The 23,165-nt window shown below is 51.6% G+C and overlaps 1 protein-coding gene across 5 annotated transcripts in view; it reads left to right on the forward strand.

Moving 5' to 3' along the window:
• BLK (BLK proto-oncogene, Src family tyrosine kinase) overlaps positions 1–20,025 on the forward strand; it is a 79,892-nt gene extending 59,867 nt beyond the window's left edge. For all 5 annotated transcript variants that reach the window (XM_047857362.1, XM_047857366.1, XM_047857365.1 and 2 more), the window contains 11 exons: positions 854–905; positions 2,988–3,081; positions 4,028–4,126; positions 5,423–5,526; positions 10,530–10,676; positions 11,126–11,278; positions 12,122–12,301; positions 13,477–13,553; positions 16,383–16,533; positions 17,747–17,878; positions 18,605–20,025. In XM_047857362.1, coding sequence (XP_047713318.1) covers positions 854–905; positions 2,988–3,081; positions 4,028–4,126; positions 5,423–5,526; positions 10,530–10,676; positions 11,126–11,278; positions 12,122–12,301; positions 13,477–13,553; positions 16,383–16,533; positions 17,747–17,878; positions 18,605–18,810 — 1,395 coding nt within the window. In that variant the 3' untranslated portion in view covers positions 18,811–20,025. The remainder of the gene's footprint in view (positions 1–853; positions 906–2,987; positions 3,082–4,027; positions 4,127–5,422; positions 5,527–10,529; positions 10,677–11,125; positions 11,279–12,121; positions 12,302–13,476; positions 13,554–16,382; positions 16,534–17,746; positions 17,879–18,604) is intronic.
• Positions 20,026–23,165: the final 3,140 nt, after the last annotated feature.

A 23,165-nucleotide genomic window follows, 5' to 3' on the forward strand; every position in this document is an offset into this window, starting at 1 on the left:
ATCCAGGGCTTGGCACAGAACAATGAAATGTTTGTTGAATGAATGAATGATGGCGGGGTAAACTCAGATTACATAGAGTAATATTAGCATATTACTTATGCTAATAAGTAATAGAACCTGGAATGTTTTTGACTTTAAAAAGTCACATAATATATACTAATTATGGAGAAAAATTGTAAATACTCATTATCCGACTCGCCAACGATACCCAGAGTTCGCACTCCAGAGCTCCTGCCGCCAGACCCTTTTTCTCAGTGTTATTTATATTATGTGTTTGTGTTTTCTTTCTTGTTTAAATGTTTATTTATTTATTTTGAGAGCGAGAGAGGGAGAACGAGCAGGGGAAGGGCAGAGAGAGACGGAGTGAGAGACAATCCTAAACAGGCTCCGTGCTGTCAGCACAGAGCCCAATGTGGGACTTCGTCTCACAACCAGGAGATCACGACCTGAGCCGAAATTGAGAGTCGGACACTTACCCCACTGAGCCACCTAGGAGCCCTATGTGTTTATATTTTCAATTGAGCCAAACTATACATACCATTTTGCAAAATGCTACTTCAAAATTATGTTCGGTAAATATGGAATACAAAAAAAGAATATTCATAACATGAATAAGTTGGCATCCCCCACACCCTCCTCCTCTAACCCTGTGTACGGTCCAGGGACTGTGTGAGATGGCAGTGGTACTTGAGAGTGGTGGCACCGTGTGCACGATTTACCTGTGCAACCTCCTGCTGACAGCAGCACCCCTAAGACCACCCAGCTGCCGGGCCCAGCAGCCTTCCTGCCACACCAGGCCCTGCCCAGGCCTCGGGGGCTGAACTAATGCAGCGTTCCTGTGTCTCTACTCCAGGTCCTGTTTAACCACCTGGCTCCTTCACCTCCGGACATGCACCCAGACCAAGGTAAGAAGGAGCTGCTTTGGAAGCTGAGGCTCCACAAGCCATCTTCCCCTCCCGACCATGAGCAGTCAGCACAGGGGCCCAGTAGGGGACCACTTCCTGGAAAGGACTGGGTGGGCCTTCTAGGGTCAGAAAGAAGGCTGAGGGTGGGGGTGCTGAGCCGGGCACAGCTCTGCCCCAGTCTTCACCTGCCCGTAGGGGCCTCTCCAGGAACCAAGCACCAGTTCCTGTATCTGAGCCTGGGTGGGTTTTCTTTTAAAAAGGACTTTACAGACTATAAATGGGACAAAAAGAAAAAGCGTTACAGTAAATACAAATGGCATACAAACAAACCTAAGTTTTCAAAGATTCTAACTCCTAACCTCAAAGGGCGAGGGCCTATAATAGGTCTGCGTCTTCCCTCCTGCCCTCAGTCTATTCCGTGAATGGAAGCACCATCTTTTTTTTTTCCTCCGAGAGATAGAGATAGAGATAGATGGATAGATAGATAGATGATAGATAGATAGATGATAGATAGATAGATAGATAGATGATAGATGATAGAGGCAGAGAGAGAGGGAGACACAGAATCTGAAGCAGACTCCAGGCTATGAGCTGTCGGCACAGAGCCTGACGCGGGGCTCGAACTCACAGACCTCAAGATCATGACCTGAGCCAAAGTCGGACGCTCAGCCAACTGAGCCACCCAGGCGTCCCATCACCATCTTTTTTCCCACTTTTTCCCCACTATTCAAGGCCACTGCTGACCTTCTGACCACTCACACCATCCTCCCTCACCCCCAGTCTCTACTTCCACTCTGATGGATAGGACAGTTGGGGGTCCCATAATGAGTGACCTTGGCCTTCCTGGGTCAGGGCTCTGGACCTTGGGAGCACTCACAGGATGTAGCTTCATTCAGAATCAGCTTACAGGCACTTACAACCCACTTCCACACGGCACCAAAAGCTCTGTCAGGGCTTCAGTCACTCATTCCCTCACACGGCACACACGGAGCAAATAGTAAGTACCCAGAGACTGGCCGGGTTCGAGTCCTGGAGAAACTGTAGAACTGAGTAAGACGTGCCTCCTCCTCTGAAAGAGCTCAGAGTCTGTCAAACTCATGAGCAAAATGCTAAACAGAGATTAGTTCTCCTACCTGGTGTTCCTCATCCTATCCTACTGGGGATCATGATTAATTACCATGATTCACCATTAATTACCAGGGTTTACCCTTCACTTCCTGCCGGGAGCTTTATATCTCCAGTAAGGAAGCCCAGGGGGCAAAAAATAAATGAACTGCCTTTGGTGCAATAACTTGAATCTCAGGACTGGAGGGGGCCACTGTCATCTATTCCAACTGCCTCTTCCCACCATGGGGAGGTGATGAGCCCAATGTCACACCACCACACATTGGTGACAAAGCTGGGTGATCTACTCCCAGGTAAACGAGGTAGTCTCCAGCTGACCTTTTCCAGGCGGGTCTTGGCTCCCTGGAGCTTTGCAGAAAAGCCCTCCTCACTAACAGTGGTCATTTGAACGTCCATTCCAGAAACCACTGGCAAGTTAGAGAGACTGCCTACCAAGAGCACTGGGACAGGGCGTTGGGCATGGTTATAGGTCAAGGTTACAGTGGCCATGTTCCAAGACCACTACCCTCTTTGGAAAAGAGGTGGGAAGGGGCAGGTGGGGAAGAGGAAGAATAGGGAAGCTCATGTTCTCTGAGGCAATAAGGAATCAGCCAACACTTGTTTCCAGACTTGGGACTGCAGCCATCAGACCCATGTGGCCAATCTCCCTAGATCTTTGGGTTGTCCTTTCCCTTAGACCGTACCCTGTTCAGGCTTTAAGGCTCCTATGTGGAGAGCAGAAGAGAAGCCAGGATGGGCCCTGAGGAGCAGCCCTTTCTTTGTTCCCAGCAGCAAGGTCAGGAAGTCAATCTGCCGGACAGGAATTGCCTGTGCTGCACCGGTGAGCAAGAAAGCTCACCACAGCCTCCCCTATGCCCCTGCCTCATCCTGACCCCTTAGCAGCCAGAGATGGCCCATTGCACCAACTTACCTGGTGGGTCCGGGCTGGGGTGCCCATCTCTTCCTTGTTCACTCTAGAGGAGCATTTCGTGGTGGCCCAGTATGACTACACCTCAGTGAATGACAGGGACCTGCAAATGCTGAAGGGGGAGAAGCTACAGATATTAAAGGAGTAAGTTTCTGGAAGGCGGTCCTGTGGTCAGAGGCCTCGGTGGCTCCCTGTCATGGCAGGACTCCCACCCCGCCGTCCACCTCCCCACCCACACCCACACCCTCCACGGCTGCGTCCAGAGGATCTTCTCCATTGCCCTGCCCCAGCCCAGTCACCCACTTTTTTTTTTTTTTAACTTGACCCAATCGTCTTCCTTCCTACCATTCCAAAGTCTGCCTCATGTGGTGGTTTCCATTCTCTATCCCCTGCTCCACTGCCAAAAGCCTACTCTTCCTTCAAAACCCACTGCTAACATCACCTCCTCCATGAGCCCTCTGACAGTGCTTGCCAGCTGCTCCACCACAGCTTTGTGTGTCTCCCTTGCTGGACAAGATCTCACACAGGATTCCACTCGTGAAATCAGCTTTATTTCCAGCTTCCTTCTCAGAAACTCCTCCAAAGCCGGTTCTCTCTCAAACATCTGGCTTGTCCTGTGGAGCCCTGGGGGTCTGCTTTTGTTCTTGAAGTTCTGCAATGGCCTTGAACCAAAAGCACGAAAACCCGGGCCTTCTGGGTCTACGCTGTGGGGAGCCCGGCTCCTCCTCTGAGCAGCTCTCCTCCTGCTTTTGGCTTTCCCGTCCAGTCCCAACTCACTCACTAAATTCTTCCTCTGTCCCATTAATCCAGAGGAAGGTTACTCAGGGTAGACAGGGGCCCTCTGGGGTGGCCAGGCCGTGTGGACAAGCCGCACCATCTCCTTCCTCCCTGGGCCAGCCCGATGCTCGGCAAGTTAGCAACCCCTCCCTGAGCATCTTGCCCAGATTCCCTCTCACCAGCCCTCTGAATCCTCCGCCTCTGGGAGGAGATCCTGCTGGCGGGGGGGGGGGGGGGGAGGGCTGGGGGCTGCCCCCTAGGAGAGGCCCGCAGCAGCCACGATCTCATTTTTGTTTTTCCTCCTCCTCCGTAGAGTTGGAGACTGGTGGTTGGCCAGGTCTCTCATCACAGGAAGAGAAGGCTACGTGCCCAGCAACTTTGTGGCCCGAGTAGAGACCCTGGAGGTGGAAAAGTAGGTGGACCATCGGAAGGCCCTTCAAAAGCAGAGGCTTGCTTGCTGCTGCTGCTGCCGCTGCTGCTGCTCTGGGGGTTGCTGGGCAGGGAGGGGGCCAAAAGGGGTGAAAAGAGAGCCTCTGTGAGCCCAGCATGGAGGGGACAGGAAAGGGAAAGGGAATTGGGATTGTTGGGGAAGACTTGTCCACCATTCAAGATGACCCTCAGGTCATCTTGAGTGTCTGGTGTTGTCTGGTGTCTGGTGCTCAGGGAGCCACCCCGCCGTGCTGAGCACACTTTTCCCATCTGTGAAATGGGACCTTTCCTGGCCCCTTTCCTGGTCCATGGCCTCGCAAAGCTAACATCAAGGCACAGCGATCAGCACTTCTCCTCCAAAGCCTCCAGTGGGCAGGACTCAGGAGCTCAGACCTCAGGGGGGCTCACAGAGTGGTGACCTCATTCAGAATTGGGTTACAGAGGGCAGCACTCCCCAACGTCCTCATAACCTACTTCCACACGACACCAGGAAGGTCTACCTCAGCCAGTCAGGGCCTCAGTCATTCATTCCCTCACACAGCATGCACTGAGCAAACAGTACCCAGAGCCTGACTGTGCCCAAGGACTGAGAAAGCTGTAAAGGTGTGGGACCATGGGCACTTACTTCCACATTGACTGGTCCAGGCTTGAGAGGAACAAGGCAGGAATCTGTGCTCTGAGAGTCTCAGCACTTTGTCTAATTCAGAGACTTGACCTTGAGGAGGGTGTGCTTTTTAGAAAAAACGTTTTAAATGTTTATTTATTTTTAAGAGAGAGAGAGAAACAGAAAGCAAATGGGGGCGAGGCAGAGAGAGAGAGGGAGACACAGAATCTGAAGCAGGCTCCAGACTCTGAGCTATCAGCACAGAGCCTGATGCTGGGCTCAAACCCACAAGCTGTGAAATCATGACCTGAGCCGAAGTCGGACGCTCAACTGGCTGAGCCACCCAGGCACCTCAAGGTGTCCTTTGAGGGATGGTGGTTGGGTGCATTTTCCCAGAATAGAATTAACAAAAGGCACCCCCCAAAACGTTCTCATTTCAAGAAAATAGTAAGTCCATCCCCTGATGGGAAGTGAGAAGAAAAGAGAGGCACAGGGACCAAGGGGCATTTCATGAATCAAGATGTGAGGAGTGTTGTTAGTTCATGGTTAAGTCGAAAACAGGAGGACACTATTTTATTTCTCGGAGTGAGGCATATGGCTTAGGAGGGAGGTTTGGAAAAGAATATTCTGCAGAGCATGACCAGCCTCTGAGGTTTGTCTGCCTTCCTTTTTCAGGTGGTTCTTTAGATCAATTAGCCGGAAAGATGCTGAGAGGCAGCTTCTGGCTCCAATCAATAAGGCGGGCTCCTTTCTTATCAGAGAGAGTGAAACCAACAAAGGTAAGCATGGCGCCCAGCATGTCCTTCTTGTGCGGTCCCCGGGAACCCCGACCTGAGGCTATGTCTGGGAGGGAAGGATGGGAGGGAGACACCAGCCAGGAGAGCCCAGCGGCTTCCAGGCCTCTGGTCTCCCTTCCAGTTCGGGCCCCGCCTGGACAGCCCATCTAGTGCCTAGTAGTTGAGTGTGAGGCTTCAGGGCCAACAGGTGTCCCTTGGCCAGGCTGGAAATGTACAGGGTGCAGGTAAGAGGTGCAGTTGGAGAGCTGTCTCCACCCAGGGCCACTGCGCACCATCTTTGGCTCAGCGGGGGTGCTGAGGCTGGTGGGGTCTGAAGAAGGGGCACAACCCAGAGCCACATTTGGAATCAAAGGATTTGAGAGCTGAGACTCCTTAGAGATAATCTCAGCCAAAGGCTGTGACCTCAGACACCTCCAGGAGCTTGGAAGATAACATAAGTTTGCAGAATGGCCTGTGGCTGGAAATGAAGGAAGGGGGTGGCCATTGTGGAGAACTGGGAGCCCTCGTGGATTCAAACCCGCTGACTGAGAGACACAATCCTGCCACCGTCCGCAGGCCCCTGGGCTTTCTCGTTGTCTTTCATTTAATTTTCTCTCCTTCTTTCCATCTTAAAGCTCCTTTTGTTATAAAATATAGAACATATAAAAATTGCATAAATCATAGATGAGTCCATAATTATACATATAGAGTCGTAATAAGTAAATGCCTGTGCAACCACAAGAGAGAGAACATTCCAGACATCCATAGCCCCTCTCACTGCTCCACTTGTGCCCCTTCTGTATTCAACAACCCTCCCCCCGCCCCCCCCAGAGAGGTCACTGCTGTCTCAACCTTTGGGGAAATCCTTCCTTGGTTTTCCTTACAGTTTTACCATCCACGTTTCGTCTGTTCTTCAACTTTATGAGAGTGGAATAGTACTATTTTTGTGTGTGTGCGTCTTGTTCCTTGCACTTGGCATCGTGAGATTCGTTATTAATTTGCCAGGCTGCTATAACAAAGTACCAGAGGCTGGGGGGCTTAAACAACATAAATGTACTGTCTCACAGTGCTGGAGGCCAGAGGCCCAGGATCAAGATGTCAGCAGGACTGATTTCTTCCGAGGCCTCCCTCCTTGGCTTGTAGATGGTCCTCTTGTCCCTGTGTCCTCACCTGGTCTTTCCTCAATCTGTGTCCTAATCTCTTCTTCTTATAAGGACACCAGTCATATTGGATTAGAATCCCCCAATGGCTTTGTAGTCACCCCTTTAAAGATCCCATCTCCAAATATAGTCACATTCTGAGTACTGGAGGTTAGGACTTCAACATAAGAATTCGGGGGTGGGGGTGGGGGTGGGGGTGCGGTTACAATTTAGCCCATAACAGGTCCACTCATGTTGTTGAGTATGGCAGTAGTCTGTTCACTTTCACTGCTCTCCAGAATCCAGCATGTTAATATTCCATAAGCTATTCCTCCTTTCTAATGTTGGTAGACATGTGTTGTTTCCACTTTGGGGCTGTTGTGAACATGTTGCTCTGAACCTTAATATATATATGCTTCCTGGTACATGTCTGCCATCTTTGGGATGCTGAGCCAATACCCCCATTTGGAAGATGAGGAAAATGAGTCCCTAAGGGAGGAAGTGACTCACATGAGGCCTACAGTGAACAAGGCTCAGATCCCAACTCATCTAAGAGGCTTCAAAAACTCTAAAATGTGGGGCGCCTGAGTGGCTCAGTCGATTTAGCATCCGACTTTGGCTCAGGTCATGATCTCATGGTTTGTGAGTTTGAGCCCCACATTGGGCTCTGCTGTCACTGGAAAACCCCACTTCGGATTGTCTCTCTGACCTTTCCCCACATCCTCTCTCTCTCTCTTTCTCTCTCTGTCTCTCTTTCCCAAAAATGAGTAAACATTTAAAAGTTTTAAAAAGAAAAAACGGCTCTAAAATGTGTCAAGCTGGCCTAACCTGGGGTGATGGAAAGGAATTTCCCAAGATGTGTAAAGTAATCATTTGTTTATCAGGATACAGCACATAAGGACCTATGACGTCCTCGTGGCCAATTTTTAACTAGAGAGAAAGGAGGTGGTGACAGTGACATCAGAGGAGGGAGGCGAGAGAGGATGGCTGGATTGTTAGTGGATACCCTGTGGTTGGGCGATGAGAATAGACAGGTTTGGGTAGTAGGAGCCCCTCCACCCCCCATCCCCACCCCGGACTCATTCCTCAGCTCCATTCATGGCTTGAGAACTGCGGCGAGTGAAAGCACCAGAGCTGCAAAAGCTGGACAAAGAGAGATGCTCATTACACCCTGTGAGGCTCAGGGGCGATCCCTAGGCCTCCCAGCCCTTCAAAAGGTCAGGGCCGGGGTGCCTGGGGGGCTCAGTCTGTTAGGTGTCTGACTCTTGGTTTCAGCTCAGGTCATGATCTCATGCTTCTGTGAGTTTGAGCCCCACATCTGACTCCACGCTGATAGTGTGGAGCCTGCTTGGGATTCTATCTCCCCCTCTCTCTCTGCCTCTCTCTCTCTCTCTCAAAATAAATAAACAAACTTTAAAAAAAAGGGAGTCAGGGTCAGGTTGAGAAGAAGGAGGGGTGCATTGGTAAGTTGGGTGCTCTGTGCAGAATTTCTGGAAATGCACCAATGGATGCATTAAATTACACACACACACACACACACACACACACACACACACACACATTAAGATATTGCCACTATTCCATTTTAACAGCAAAGCACCTATGACCAAAAAACAATATGGAAATCACTGGAGATGACATAATGTTTTGTGGTTGTAGAATATTTCGAATTTATACAGAAGCAGAGAAAATAGTAAAATGGAAGCCTTGGTACCCAACACTCAGTTTCAACAAATGATCACTCAGCCAATCTTACTTCATGTATATCCCCACTCATCCCTATTATGTTGAAGCAAGTTCCAGAATCGTGTCATTTCACCCTGGAAATGATGTTTTAATCATTTCCTATTGCTAAGGTGCCCAGTGGAGAGAAAGGGACTCATGACCTCAGTACAGAGGAGGGGGTTCTCCAAAGGTAGGGGTATCCCCTCCTGTCCTTGTCCACACTAGTCTAAGCTGGAAATTGGCCAGATAGAGCTGGAGCTGAGGACCATCCCAGCATCACCACCCCCACACACGTACACACACACACACACACACACACACGTGAACACATACTTCTCAGAACTCCAAAACAAGTGCATCTGAAAGCCACAGCCAGGGGATGCCAGACAAGGAAGGAATGCTGCCCTCAGAAGCAAGGGAAGTGAATTCTAGCCTCTTGTGGCCTCCAGGACGTCCCTTAACCTCTCAAGCCTCAGTTTATTCATATCTGTATGAGGACCAACTAGTTTCCCTGTCTGAAGGCAGGCAGTTCTGCCAGTGTTAAGAAATCTCAATCCCTGGGGGCACCTGGGTGGTTCAGTCGGTTGAGCATCCAATTCCTTATTTTGGATCAGGTCATGATCTCATGGTCGTGAGATCGAGCCCCGTGTCTGGCTCTGCACAGAGCATGGAGCCTGCTTGGGAGTCCCTCTCTCCTTCTCTCTCTGCCCCTCCTCCACACGCAGGGCCCACACACTCTCTCTCTTTCTCTCTCTCAATAAATAAACTTAAAAAAAAAATCTCAATCTCTAAGAAGCTTGAACTGGAAGCTGATTGGATCTGGAGGTCCCCTTTAAGAAGAACACTGAGCTGTCAAAAGATACCAGAGGCAGGCTGTTGGATGAACCGGGGCAAGAGGGAGGCCCCAAATCACGAGCTTGGAGAGCAGTCCTATGTGGATGAAAGCAGGGTCTCCTTGGCTACTTATGATGCAGCCTACGCAGGGTGCAACTGACAAAATGAGGAGAAAGACCCTTTTCCTTGCTAGAGTGATGCGAGGATAAATGAACTTACTAGAGCCACTCTCTGGTTTCTTAGATACTGGGGCACAGTTGCACTTACCAAGGGGCATGGGGGAGACCGTTTGCAGCACTTGGGCTGGGGCTGGTGTCATGGGCAGAGAATGGGCTTAGCAGCAGCAAGGTGTGCACACATCTTGCATCCTTTTGCAAGTAGGTGATGAGAGGTGTGATACCTAAGGGAGATGAGAGGGAAAGGGAGTTTGAGATGGAAACAGCACAGTGAAAAATCAAGGGTCCACACCGGAAAAAGAGGTGTCCGAGCCTGACACCTGGCGGGGCAGAGTGGTATTTCTTGCGGTAAACACGTCCTCAGGGAGGATCGGGAGCCCTGAAGCCTGCTGCTAACCAGCAGAGTGACCAGGAGCAAGCAGCATTCCCCTTCTTGGCCTCAGTTTCCTCATCTCCTGAATAAGAGTGGCAGGTGTGGTACCTGGAGAGCTGGACAGAGGCATTTTATAAAAACACCAAGTTTGTGAAAGGAAGTTTCTCCATTGGAAACTCTTGCTTCCTAAATTGTTCTTAACTTTTAGCACCTGCTACCCCTTGTACACGACAAAATGCATAGGTGTGTGTATAAATTTGTACAGAACTCCAGTAAATAGCTGCTTATGTTCTCCTCCACAAACATGAGTGCTTCAAGGTTGGGATTTGCTATTGCTTGTGGAGGTAAGGTCAGCCTTTTCAGCTAGAATGAACGAACGAATGAATCAATGAATCAATCAACCCCCTAGTCCCTCCAATAACTCTACATTTCTCAGTAGTCCATGGCAAAGTGTCCCTGAATGACCAGGGGCCCATGTGAGGGACATCGTGTTTGCTGGGAGAATATCCTGTCTGCTCCAGAGTTCTGTGATCCCATGACTGAATTTTAGGAAACTGGGGGAGGAATATCAAGGTCAGAGTTGGGTGGAGATGATAGTAAAGGTTTTTTGGAGGGTTGAGATTGAAGTGAAAGAAAAGGTAACTTATGGTGGAAGGGGAGCAGAATTTCCAGTGGCAGTGATATGAAGCTCAAATCCCAATCCTGATTTTCCCTCTGTATGCCTTACTTCTCATTCATGTATCTCTATTACCCGTCTAGGTGCCTTTTCTTTGACTGTGAAGGATGTGACCACCCAGGGGGAAGTGATCAAACACTACAAGATCCGCTCCCTGGATGAAGGGGGCTATTACATCTCCCCCCGCATCACCTTCCCCACTCTCCAGGCTTTGGTGCAACATTATTCTCGTAAGAGAAGAGGATGTGGTGGGGGTGGGGAGCAGAGGACCCCTTGTATCTATCACTAAGATCTCACCATCATGTGACTCACTGGTGCCATCTTGGGGGTGGGGGGGTGGATTATCCCAAGGCTGGACAAATGTCAACATAATGACTCAAAGTCTATGTCCTTAATTCCCTCTCCTGGCTCAGCATGTGACCACTTGGAGAATAACAAGTATTTTCAGTCTTAGAGAGAGCAGGTTAATGATAGCATGCCTCACTTTATACAAAATGAATGCAAATAGCTGAGTGTGTATGTAGTATGTGTGTGCCCGTGCACATGTGTACTTGGAAATGGGAGTATAGTTGGCAAAAATGAGAGGGGGACACAGCTGGGAAGGACATGGTCCCCAAGGGAGACATGTGATCTGGCTGCTCTGGTAACCTCCAGCCCCATCCCTTCTTCCCTAATGCAGAGAAAGGCGATGGCTTATGCCAGAGACTCACCCAACCCTGTGTCAGCCTGGCTTCCCAAGACCTGTGGGTCCAAGATGAATGGGAAATCCCCCGGCAGTCTCTCAAGCTGGTCAGGAAACTCGGGTCTGGGCAATTTGGCGAAGTCTGGATGGGTGAGTATGTGGCAGCCACAAGCCTCTCTCTCCCTGCCCTGTGTCCCGAAGCACAGAAGGCTCAAGATACGCACAGTTCATCATGCTTCCCCAAAACATTTGTTCGGGAGAGGGACAGAGGCCATGATACCCATTTTACAGATGAGATAATGAATGGCAGGCTAAGACATTGAAGTCACTTGCCCTCAGGACACTGTGGTGATGCAGCAGGAATAGAATCCAGCTCTCCCAAAACCTTGGTTGGTTCCCTCACTCACTCTTCACTGCCCAGGGCTAGCTTGCAATTGACAGGTGTGTGAACTTGAACATAAGGCTATCTCCTCTTAGCTTTGGTTTGCCAGACAGAAATGACCTGTTAAACATAGTAAGCAGTGAACCAGGAGCTCCAGGGGTCTGATAATAGACGAAGCCACTGCTTGTGGCTGTGTGACTCTGGCCAAGTCACTTAACTTTCAGGTTCCTGTGTGTATAGTTGATGATCACTCCCCTGTTCACCATGGGCACTATCAGACTATAAAAAGTGTTTTATTTTATCCCTCGGGGCAAAGGTAAAACGGTCCCCTCCCAGGCAGGGTAAGTTCTTGAGGTTAACTGCCTGAGGTTCCAGTTGAGCTCGAGAGGCTGAGACAGGCTGGCATCCTGTCAAATAAGCCAGCTCACCTTTCGAAGCTGTACATTCCAGCCCAGGGCTTCTTCCTAGGGGGGCAGCTCTGGCCTCAGTCCTGCACCTGTAGAATGAGGAGGGATCCTGGAAACTTATGTACATTTTGGTTAAGGGATCGCCTTCCACAGCCTCTGGGTCTTCTGAATGGCTTCTTTATTCTCTCCCCTACCCGCTCTCAGGTTATTACCAAAACACCGTGAAAGTGGCCATCAAGACTCTAAAGGAGGGGACCATGTCTCCGGAGGCCTTCCTGGGTGAGGCCAACCTGATGAAAACTCTTCAGCATGAGAGGCTTGTTCGTCTCTACGCCGTGGTCACCAAGGAACCCATCTACATCGTGACCGAGTACATGGCCAGAGGTGGTGCCCTGCATGGGGCTGCATCCCTCAGACAGGGGTGGGGAGGGGCGGACAGGGGTGAGGCTGGTGTGCCACAGTGGGTCTGCCGGCAAGGGATCTCCATGGGGGATCACTCGGCCACGGGCCAGAGCAATTAGCCAACGTCCACTCTGTTCCGTGTGCCTGGGGAGCAGGAGGGCAGATGATCAGAAACAAGATGGGGCAGTGGTTCTTACAGAGCTGTGTCCTCCATTCAGGAGCACTTCAACCCACACTTTTGGAGGGCATCTTCTGTGCCCAGCACTGTTTGATGCCCACTCGGGAGGACGCAGCATCGCAAAGAGTAGCGAGCCAGGCATCCAGACATGGGTTCTGGTCCCAGTTCTGCCACTTACTAGGCGTGGGACCTTTGACAACCATATGAGCATTTGACATGGATGAAAAGAGAAATTGGTCCAGCTGGCCATTGAGGTCCATGGTGGGGTCAAGGTTTCATAGGTCAGTGGGCCAGGGGTCGGGCCTCAGCCTGTGACCTCCTTCCTACCCTTCCTGTGATCCCGATTGCCCATTGCTTCCTATAGGATCCTAAGGTGCCATGATAACACAGTTCCTTAGAAATCGTCGTGAAGGGGACCCCACATTGAGCTGGGAGTACGATGGCTCCACTGCTCACCTCTCAGCCCCACCTCAGGTGACCGTCCCTCCCAGCTCTTAGATGCCAAAGAGGAGCTGCATTGGTCTCCTGCACCAAACCTGAGGGACAGGTCTCTCCATTCTCATTTTCTTGCCCCCTTGGTCCTCGGAGGCAGAATCTCTACCAACAAAGGATGAAGGGGGCAAGGAGACACTTTGGAAAGTCACGTGAGGAGGAAGCACTGAACTTACAGTCAAAGAGCAGGTTCCATGCCTGGTTCCCTGGCTGGGTGATCCCGAACCTGGATGAAACCCAACCTCCTCTGAGCAGCTGGGAATACATTTGCTGCCCCCTGGGGTGTTATGAGGACTGTGGGTAGAATTTCTGTAAAGCAGAAATCACTCTGCAACGATGGGTGGGTTTCTTTTGATGTACTAGAGATCCGACAGGGCGCCCCGTACTTCCTGACACCAGGTGGGGAGCATTCCATGCTTGGGAGAGGCTGGCACAGCCAGGTTTGGATCATTTTGCAGAAGGGCAGATGCCACATCTCTTTCCGTAGGATGCTTACTGGATTTCCTGAAGACAGATGAAGGTAGCCGACTGTCCCTCCCAAGACTGATCGACATGTCAGCCCAGGTTTGTGAGCTACCGAGGGCAGTGGCCCCCGAGAGTCGTGATGCCCAAAAGACCCAGGACCCAAGGCCCTCTCCTCTGTGCCCTATGGCTTAACAAAGTCAGCTATTTAGAGGTTGTATCCACTAAATTTAAGTTGGGCTGTGAAGGACAGAAAACCCAAAGCAATAATGGTTTACATGCATAAACATCCAGAGGTGGGCAGTCTGGGGCAGGTAGGTGGGTCCGCCCCTCAAAGCCACATGATTCTTCCACCTGCTGGGTACTTAGCATATGTCATCTTATTGTCCAAGACGGCTGTTCACACTTCATCATCTTGTCCTCTCCTCGGCAGGCAGGAAGAAGTAAGGGGGAAGAAAGTCCACCATGTTCCCTGTAGAGACGTGTCCCTGAAGTCACCTACTATACTTGCTTTAACACCCTCCTCTTCCCCCCCCCCCCCAACCATGTCACCTGGCCACACCTAGGCTTCAAGGGAGCTTGGGAAATGTAGTCTCTACTCTGGGCAGCCAGGATGGGATGAGGTGAGTCCTATTACTAGAGAGGGAGAATGGATGGTGTGGGAAGCCCATCCGTTCACATGAATCCCATTTAACACTGTAGGCAGATGTTTTGCTGTTACCTCACTTCTTCCTCTGATGGTGCCCAGAAATGCCTTCTACAGCAGGTTAATCACAATCCAGACTTCATGAAGTGAAGAGTAAAATGGAGAGGAGGCATCTTTCCTCCCCGAGGATTCCTCAGTTAGCTGAGGGTTCTAACTGGCAGGAAAACACACCTGGTGGCCCTGAGTGTGTATGTCTGTTAAAACTGGGACCCTCAGCAGAAAAGTTCTGGTCTGTGGTCAGCCTGTGAGACACATAAACACACACACACACACACACACACACACACACATCCAGCTACAGAGAGGAAACCTCCCCCTCACCCCACACCGCCCCATCTCCACCTTATCTGGTATTATCTGCTGTTAGTATCAGTTCAGGAACTGATGTCACGATGCCCTTTTTCCACTGAGGTAAGCACAGATGGGTTTGAGCAGGCTGGTGAGTGGTCTCGGAAAATTCACACTGCTAACCAGTTTCAAACCACATAACAGTGATAAACCTGTCCACCCCCTTTACTTTCTTTCTTTTCCTTTTCTCACTCTCCTCTGTCTCTTTCTCAATCCCTGGAGAAATCTTGGATCACTAAGGGATGAAGGACATGAAAAGCCACCTGCATTTAGACCTAGATGTGGCCAAGAATCTAAGGGTTAGGAAACCAGAAAATCAGAACCTTCCAGGTAAACGGCTTCTAACCACATTCTCATCATGCTAGCGCCTCACCATGCATGCGTGCACACACACACTACCCTTCTGGGCATTCCTTTTCTTGCTTTGCAGGATGTAATGCAAACCTCCCCTACAACCACCACCCACGTGCCCTACTTGGCAGAGTCACCAAGGTCCCAAACGTGCTGTCACACCTGTGAGCTCAGGCTCCCCCTCTGCTCAGAATGCCTGGGCAGAACCCTGGCATTCTCCTGATCAGTGGCAAACTCATCTGGCAAACTCCTGATCAGTGTTCAAGACTTAAGCTAAATTAAATTAAATTTCCCTGGACGGGTAAGTGGCACAGAGCACTTGGTGCACGCGTTTCTGTTGGCATTGAGCGCCGTATAGTCTTCTCCTCAAAAGCACATCTGGGTCCTTCTCAACCTTTTAAAAAAAAATCATTTCTGGTACTGCTGAATACATATTTGTTAATGGGATGAGTACCAGTAAATGCTGTCTAGATACCAAGCATTTGGTATTCAGCTTCAGAGCCCCCCGGCCAGAACCATACCAATATATGTATATTGATGGAATGATTTAGCAAAGAATAAATAAGTGAATGGCTTCACGAATAAACCAATGCAAACAGACACATAGGGAGAAGTGGGATAAATTCCAGTGCTGGCTTCCTGGCGATAGCAGGTCTGAGGAGGGAAACCGGCATTCTAGTCTCAGTGTCTTCATCTGTCAACTGGGAGCACAGTGGATAAAACCCGAATGAGTGTCCTCCACTAAAAGACACAAGAGCAACTCAAGCAGCTAGTCTTGGCCCAGAGCTGGCGATCGGGGACAGAAACAGAAACTGCCTGGGTGCCACTGGGATTCTGTGTATGCTCTGAGTGCCTGCCTCGGGCGGTGCTGGGTTAGGGCCTTGGCCACCTAATGCTCACCTCAACTCCGTACCCTGGAGCCCCCTTCGCTCAATTCTTAGTCAGGACGGTGACCCCTCAGAGAGCTTAAGCAACCTTCCAGGGGTGGAGGTCAAGGACTCCAATCCAGGGCTCGCCACTCCAGGAACAGGGAATCCAGTGTGGCAAGGAGATGAGACCCTTTCTTTCCCTCCTTCCCTGTCCTCTTCCCCTGCCCCCTGAGAGACCTTCATTTTCTCCTGCTTTCATTCTGCTATCTTCCTCCCCTGCAGACACTTGCAAGGAGAGAGAAGTGGGTGGGGGTTCAGGTCTCTCTGGCTCTGACACCAGCAGATATGCCTTGCTGGGCTTTTAGGCGGCTGGAGTTCTTGGCTTGTCTAACGGAGGAGTGGTTGAAGCCATTTTCCCTCTCCACTCAGGGAGCTGCTCCTTCCCCAGCAGCAGAACCGCCCTCTATGCACCTACCAACAAGCCCGACACACACTCCCAAGCGTTCCTGCCCCTTCCAGGCTGTGAGAGGATGAAGGCTGGCCTTCCAGACAGGGTCCTTCCTCTGCTGACAGGGGCTATGCAGGGGACGCTGGGTGGGCTCCATCCTTGCACGGAGGTCCCTCTGCTGTCTTTCACTGTGTGACCTGTTTCCTCAGATTGCCGAAGGAATGGCGTATATCGAGCAAATGAATTCAATCCACCGCGACCTGAGGGCGGCCAACATCCTGGTGTCTGAGTCCCTGTGCTGCAAAATCGCTGACTTTGGCCTGGCCCGCATCATTGACAGTGAATACACTGTCCAAGAAGGTGAGGAGATCCCCCATCTACAGGGAGACCTTGGGCCTTACTTTCCCCACCTCCCTAAACCCCCTTGGATTTCTCCTCGTTGCTACAGGGCAGAGCCTTGTGTGAAGAGATCTGAGAAGCTTTGTGGTTTTCACAGTTCTGGCCTTACACCCACCTAGATCAGCGTTTCCCTAGAGGCGCTCTGCAGGGCACTATGAGGAATGGTTTGGGGTCAAGTAGGTTTGGAGATGCTGCATGGTCCATCCAGGCCTCCTTCAGAGATTCTTGATGCACACCAACATACGAAAGGCCCTGAGAAGTCTTGCAGCAAAGGAACGGCGTACGTGGGCTTCGCCTGGTCACTCCCAAACGAATTGGAGCCCGAGATACTTTTTCCATCAATGCCCCACAGAACTAGCTTTTCGCAGAACACACTTTGGAAAACACTTTTCTGAAGCATGAGAAGCAAACGCTTATAGCTGAATTAGGGTTCCCACAGAGCACTCTGCTTTCGTTCCTTAGTATACCCGAGGTGGGGCTTCTCTTCCCAAGGGGACTTGAAACGGCCCAATACATCGATCAAGTAAGCTGGCAAGCAAGCAATATTAGCTGAGCATGTTAATCAGTTGGCACGGGAGAAGGATCAATAGGGCTCGTCAGCTGAGGAAGCTTCAAGCTGGCTGGAGAGACCAAGAAAGCGAGGCGAGGTAAGGGGAAATCCAGTGCCGAGCTGTGCAGTTTACTCTGAATGCTGACCAGGGCTGCAGCCGTCCACAGGGCTTCCTGGGACAGCAGGATTGGAATCCCCTCCTCCCTGTGACCCTAGGTGGGACATGAGTCATCCGTCATCGTTTCCATTAGGCAGGAAGGGATTAACTGAGGCAGGGACGAGTTAAGGGGATTTGTCCAAGCCGTGATTCCTGTTGTTAAACACATGAGGCGGAGAGTGACTCTTCTGTCCCAGGTGGAAACACATGTTGGTGGCCCTCTGAAGCCCACTGGGCAATGACCCAATCGGGGTGATGGAGGTGGCATTTGTGTCACGTTGTCCTTCTGTGCTATGGAGCCCCAGTAGTGTCTGCACGTGCCTGGCCATGTGTCCTAGTGGGGCTTAGTGGCTCTCTGGGAGCATCTCCATTGCATACAGTGGTCCAAGCCCTGCCAAGGGGAGGGAGCAGGTGCATAGGGACAGTCAGCCATGGCCTCACAAAGCTGTTCATGGCTTTTCTCACAGGCGCCAAGTTCCCCATCAAGTGGACTGCCCCAGAGGCCATCCATTTCGGGGTGTTCACCATCAAAGCAGACGTGTGGTCATTTGGAATCCTCCTGATGGAAATCGTCACTTATGGGCGTGTACCCTACCCAGGTAGGTGGCTTCACCCTGTAGGGACTAGGTGGGCTCCCTGCTGTCCTGAAATGGCTGTGATGACAGATATCCCATGCTTAGTGCCTGGGGCTGCCCACACACGTGCCAGAATGGAGTCCCCGCAGTCGGAACAGAGATCCACGCATGTCACTCTGGGGATGGAGGTTCCGCCTCCTTCCTCAACGTTGCTTCTGGCAACGGGGCCGCATGCCCTTCGGTCAGCAGAGGTCAGTGAGCCTCCGAACCCTGGAAGTAAGGACAGGTCAGGGTCTGAACTCAAGTTTACCGTGAATTGGTTTGTTCTCCGTTGGGGGCAGGTCGTCTCCCCCTTGGCCTTCCACCTTGGGTGGATTCCCCAAAGCCCTCTCCTGACTGTGAAATCTCCCAGTCTCCCTGTCCCATGTCTGGAGGGCATGGGCAGCTTAGCCGCCTGCCGAAGAGCCGTGTCCCTGGGCGGGCTGGTGCGCCGTCATGAAGTGCCTTCCCAGTCAGTGATGGGCTTGGGCCGCGGCGGGGAAGTCCCAGCTAAGCAAGGCAGGGTTCCCCACCCGGAGGACCGGCCCTACAGCCTCCTCTCCAGCTGTCCTCCAAGCGATGGAAAGTGAATAGAGGGATGTTTAGGGGTGGCACTAGCCAGACAGCCAGGTGACCTGCCAGGGAGGGGACGCCGGTCTGTGCGCCTCACCTCGGCCCCGCCCTCAGCCTCACTCTCCATCCCCTCCGCAGGAATGAGCAACCCCGAGGTCATCCGCTGCCTGGAGCGCGGCTACCGCATGCCGCGCCCCGACACGTGCCCGCCACAGCTGTACCACGGTGTCATCACCGAGTGCTGGCGGAGCCGGCCGGAGGAGCGGCCCACCTTCGAGTTCCTGCAGTCGGTGCTCGAGGACTTCCACACCGCCACCGAAGGGCAGTACGAGCTCCAGCCCTAGGCCCGGCTCGAGGACACGGGTCTGGCCAGCGGCGGAAGGGCCCGGAGACGGCTCGCGCCCCCCGCCCAACCTGTAGAAGTGACGAGGCGTGTTCACCTCGAGTCTCTTACCCCAGCCCCAGGCCGACTGGAAGGGCAGGGAGGAATTGATAGTCCCGTTTCTAGATGAGGGAAGGAGAGAGAGAGGCAGCCTCACAGGTGGGTCACGCAACATGGAGTCCGGAGATCCCATCGCAGTCCCACCCTTCTTGGGCTGTGTGACCTTGGGCAAGTTATTTAGCCTCTCTGTGCCTCCACTGTTTCGTTTGTACAGTGGGGGAGAACCATAATAGTACCTACCTCCTTATGTTCCTCAAGAGGATTACATTAGTTAACCCCAGTAAGATGTTCAGAATAGCGCCTGGCACACTCCTGGCACACCGTTAAGTGTTTGGCATCCTTGTAAGACTCCCCTGTGCTGGCGCCCAAAGCGAGAAGTCCGCAGCAAGTGGCTAGGAATCGCGCTGCTCCCACCTGTGCGGACCGCGCCCTGGCGCGGCTCCCTCTCTACTACCCCAGAAGCAGGACTGGGTCCCCCGAGATGTCCGCTCCGAGAAGTGTCCACCTGCTTCGGCTCTGGGCAGGTAGCTCTGACCTAGACTGCACTCCAGCACTTTGGGACTCTTCTGTAATAAAGTCACAAGATCTGACCTTTGCCGTGTCGTTACTGGTGACAAGCCTGGACATCGCTACATGACGTAGGTGTTTTGCATGAGTGACGCAGCAAGGGACTCGCTGTTGGCCCTGGGTTTCCGGTGGAGCTCCCAGCTCCAAGGACAGCACCGAAGAAGACTCCACGGTCATTGCCTTTAGGGGAGACTTGAGCAGGGCCAGCAGGTGGCGCCCTCACCTCAGCAATCCTGGCCTCCGGGATGCTTTGCTCCGACAGCGGTAGCTACAAGGGTGCTGGGTGCACGCAGAGAGAGGAGGGAGCTCCCCAGGCTCCAGTCTCGGGACCAGGCGCATTAACGATGCGCAGATGATCAGGCGATGGTGACACCAAAACCGTCAAGGCTTCGCACTGCTCAGGCGGCTCGCTGTTTATTTTTTGTTTTATTTAGAATAGACTTATTATAATAGATTATTATGAAATAGATTTATTATTGTAGATTTTCTGAGCTTTTAGGTTTACTGAAAAATACACGGAAAGTGCAAAGAATGCCCATCTACCCCTCACCCCGCCCCTCAATTTTCCCTGTTACTAACATCTTGCAATAGTGTGGTACGTTTGTTACAACTGATGAAACAAATCGACACGTTATTATTAACTAAAGCCCATAGTTTACATTAATACATTATTAGGATTCACTCTTTGTGTTGTGTTCTATGGGTTTAGATACATGCATAAATGATATGTATCACTATATGTATCACACTATCATATGTAGTTTCAGTGCTCTAAAAATCCCTTGTGCTGGTATTCGTTCTTCCCTCCCACCCTTTGAATCCTTGGCCATCCCTTTGCCATGTTTTGACGCTTCTGATCCTGTGATAACCCAAGAAAGTAGGACTATTACCATGCCACGTACAGAGGAAGAAACCCAGACACAAAAGAGCCTGGGTAGTACTCCCAAGGTCACACTGCTCATGAGTGCTGGGATGGGGATGTGGACCCAGCTGCACTGGGCAGCAGAGTACTGGGGAGGGGAAGGGCATCGCTGCTGGCCTGGGAGAACCTCACAGAGGGGGCTGCCTCTGCAGGGAAACAGAGGTGACTAGGCAAAGAAGGACACGTGTCCGTATAGTCTTTGTGATTTCCAGAGTACATTCCCAAACTGTCTATAGATTCTTGAACAGCTCTGGGAAGTAGGCATCACCAGTGTCATTATGCCTACACTCTTCTCCACACAAGAAGTAAATGGCAGAGACTCTACACCACCAGCTTGTCCCAAGGCTCTTAGCTGGCCAGTGCTGGACCCCAGATCTGAACCCATTCTTTGCCCCCGGCCCCTTGCCATAAGCTATTACGTAGGGAGCACAGCACTCTCAGGAGTAGGAGGTGTTGGTTGTACCAGTAAATCAGGCAGGATCACCGAGTAAGTCTCACGTGGAGACCTGTGTGTGTGTGTGTGTGTGTGTGTGTGTGTGTGTAGCCAGCAATGTGGTCAGACTGGGGCTTGGACAGATCTCCCCTGGGCGGTCCAGTATTTAGGAGGCAGAGGGCTCCAGGAACAGGGAACTCTGCCCACGGGGCAGTGGGGGCCCCCAGAGAACTGTGGCTCCACCCCCACCCCCTTGGAACCAAGGGCTCTTGGGGGAGGTGGCTGCTGAGTCTGTCAAGAAAAAAAAATGTGACTCGGCCTTCCCCACCCTGGAGGGGGCTTATGGCCACACCCCATCTCCCCCAGAATCTCTGGAATTGGGGCTGTCACACCCAGACCCTGGGATGAGGGGGCATGGCCGGTGGGAGCTAAGCTGGAATTTAGGGCACCAGAGAGCAGACCGCCCCTGTGGAGGGTCAGGGGGAGCACCAGACAGAGACAAATCTGACCCTCAGGGCTCACAGATGAGGAGGACTCTGAGAGGACCTAGGGGTGCCTTTGGAGGTAGGACTGAAAAGAGCTAGGATAAGAAATGAGTCCCTCCTTCTGGCTTAGCAGCCTGGACCTACAGCCTGGGCACCACCACCCTGCCTCTCATGGTCCTTCTGAAGTGCTTTCCCAAGACTCGGGCCCCAGTTGGCCACGAGCTGCAAGGCCCAGGGCTGGCTCATCCCCTCCCAGGACCCCACCACCTTCCCCTAAAGATGAAGATGGTCTCCCAGGGCTTTGCCAACCTCACGATTTATAAAAATCACCTCAGGGCTTCGTTTTAGAAAGCAGGTTTCTAGACCTCCCTCTCTCAGATTCTGATCCAGCAGGTCTAAGGTAGAATCTGGAAACCCCATCTTTCCTAAGCACCCTAAGTGATTCTATAGTTCTCTGCCCTGGCTGCAGCTCAAATCACAGTGCAGTGGAGGTCAGACGAGGACATGGGGGAGGGCACATCTGGAAATACCAGTGCCCGGATTTCCCAGCGGGGCCAGGCCTCTGGCACGTTGTAAGTGTCCCCAGCTGGTACTACAGTTCAGCCAGGACTGGAAACCCCCAGGGCTAGGCTGTGTGGAGTTTGGAAGTATCCTTCCCAGGAGGACAGGCTGCAAGGTACTTGGGGTTCCAGTGTGAGGCTCAGGTCCTGCATTTGCAGGACCAGCTCATGTCTGTGGCTCTTCCAAGTTCTACATGCAAGTTAGAACTTGCAGAAAGTGGAAAAGAAGCCCACAAGATCGGCACATTCTCAGAGGTTTCCTGGGGGTCAAACTGGAGGCAAACTTTGAAGGACCAGTGAGACCTTTCCCCACCAGGGGGCGCACTTGCCTCGGCGGTGCCCAGAACTGAGGCGGGGCGGGGGGGGGGGGGGGGGGGTGTTAGGCGTTTACATATGTTTATAAAGCACAAGGAGCCTTTCAATTCCCAGCCACAAAGTGAAGTGTGAGAGGATGTGGAGAGAGATACAGCAAGACAGAGAGAAACACAGAGATAAAAACAGAGATAGAGACAGAGAGACAAGACACAGAGAAACAGAGACAGAGAGAGTATTGAATGTGCAAAAGCAATGTTTCCTGCTCTGTGAGTTTGTCTTCTGAGTGGAAAGGGAGCTTACTTATGGCTGTGGAGGCCGTATTCTCCCTGCCATGATCCGCATGCCTGAGAGGATTGCAAGTGGGGCCAGGGCCTGAGATGCCTGATCGCTGCCCTTCCTTCACCCAGAGCCCTGGAGAGGAGCACACCTAGCCTGAGACCCCAGATGCCTTCTTGCCCGTGATAGAGGCTGTGCCTTCCCTTCTCTCTCCTTCCTCACAGCCAGGACACATTTGCATCGCTATTGGAAAATGAACAACAACATCCTTGGGGTTAGATAGACCTGGGTTCAAATCCAAACACTTCCTTTCCCAGGACATGCAACCGTAGATTCTTTGCTTGATTTCTCTGAGCCTCAGTTTCTTCATCTATAAAATGGACATACTAAAAAACATCTGAAATATAGGCTTGTCTCAAGGTTTAGACAAAATAGTATTTTATCACAGTGAGGCATTTATCACAGTGCCTGTCTTCTGGTAAATGCTCAGGAATGTTAGCTCTTAGGGGCCCCCAGGTGGCTCAGTTCGTTGAGTGTCTGACTCTTGATTTCAGCTCAGATCATGATCTCATGGTTCTTGAGATCAAGCCCTGATGTCTGTGCTGACAGTGCAGAGCCTGCTTGGGATTCTCTGTCTCTCTCTGCCCCTCCCCTCACTCACACACTCTCTCAAAATAAATAAACATTTTTAAAAAGAGA

The sequence above is a fragment of the Prionailurus viverrinus genome, chromosome B1 (genome assembly GCF_022837055.1).
Source record: "Prionailurus viverrinus isolate Anna chromosome B1, UM_Priviv_1.0, whole genome shotgun sequence".
Taxonomy (NCBI): domain Eukaryota; kingdom Metazoa; phylum Chordata; class Mammalia; order Carnivora; family Felidae; genus Prionailurus; species Prionailurus viverrinus.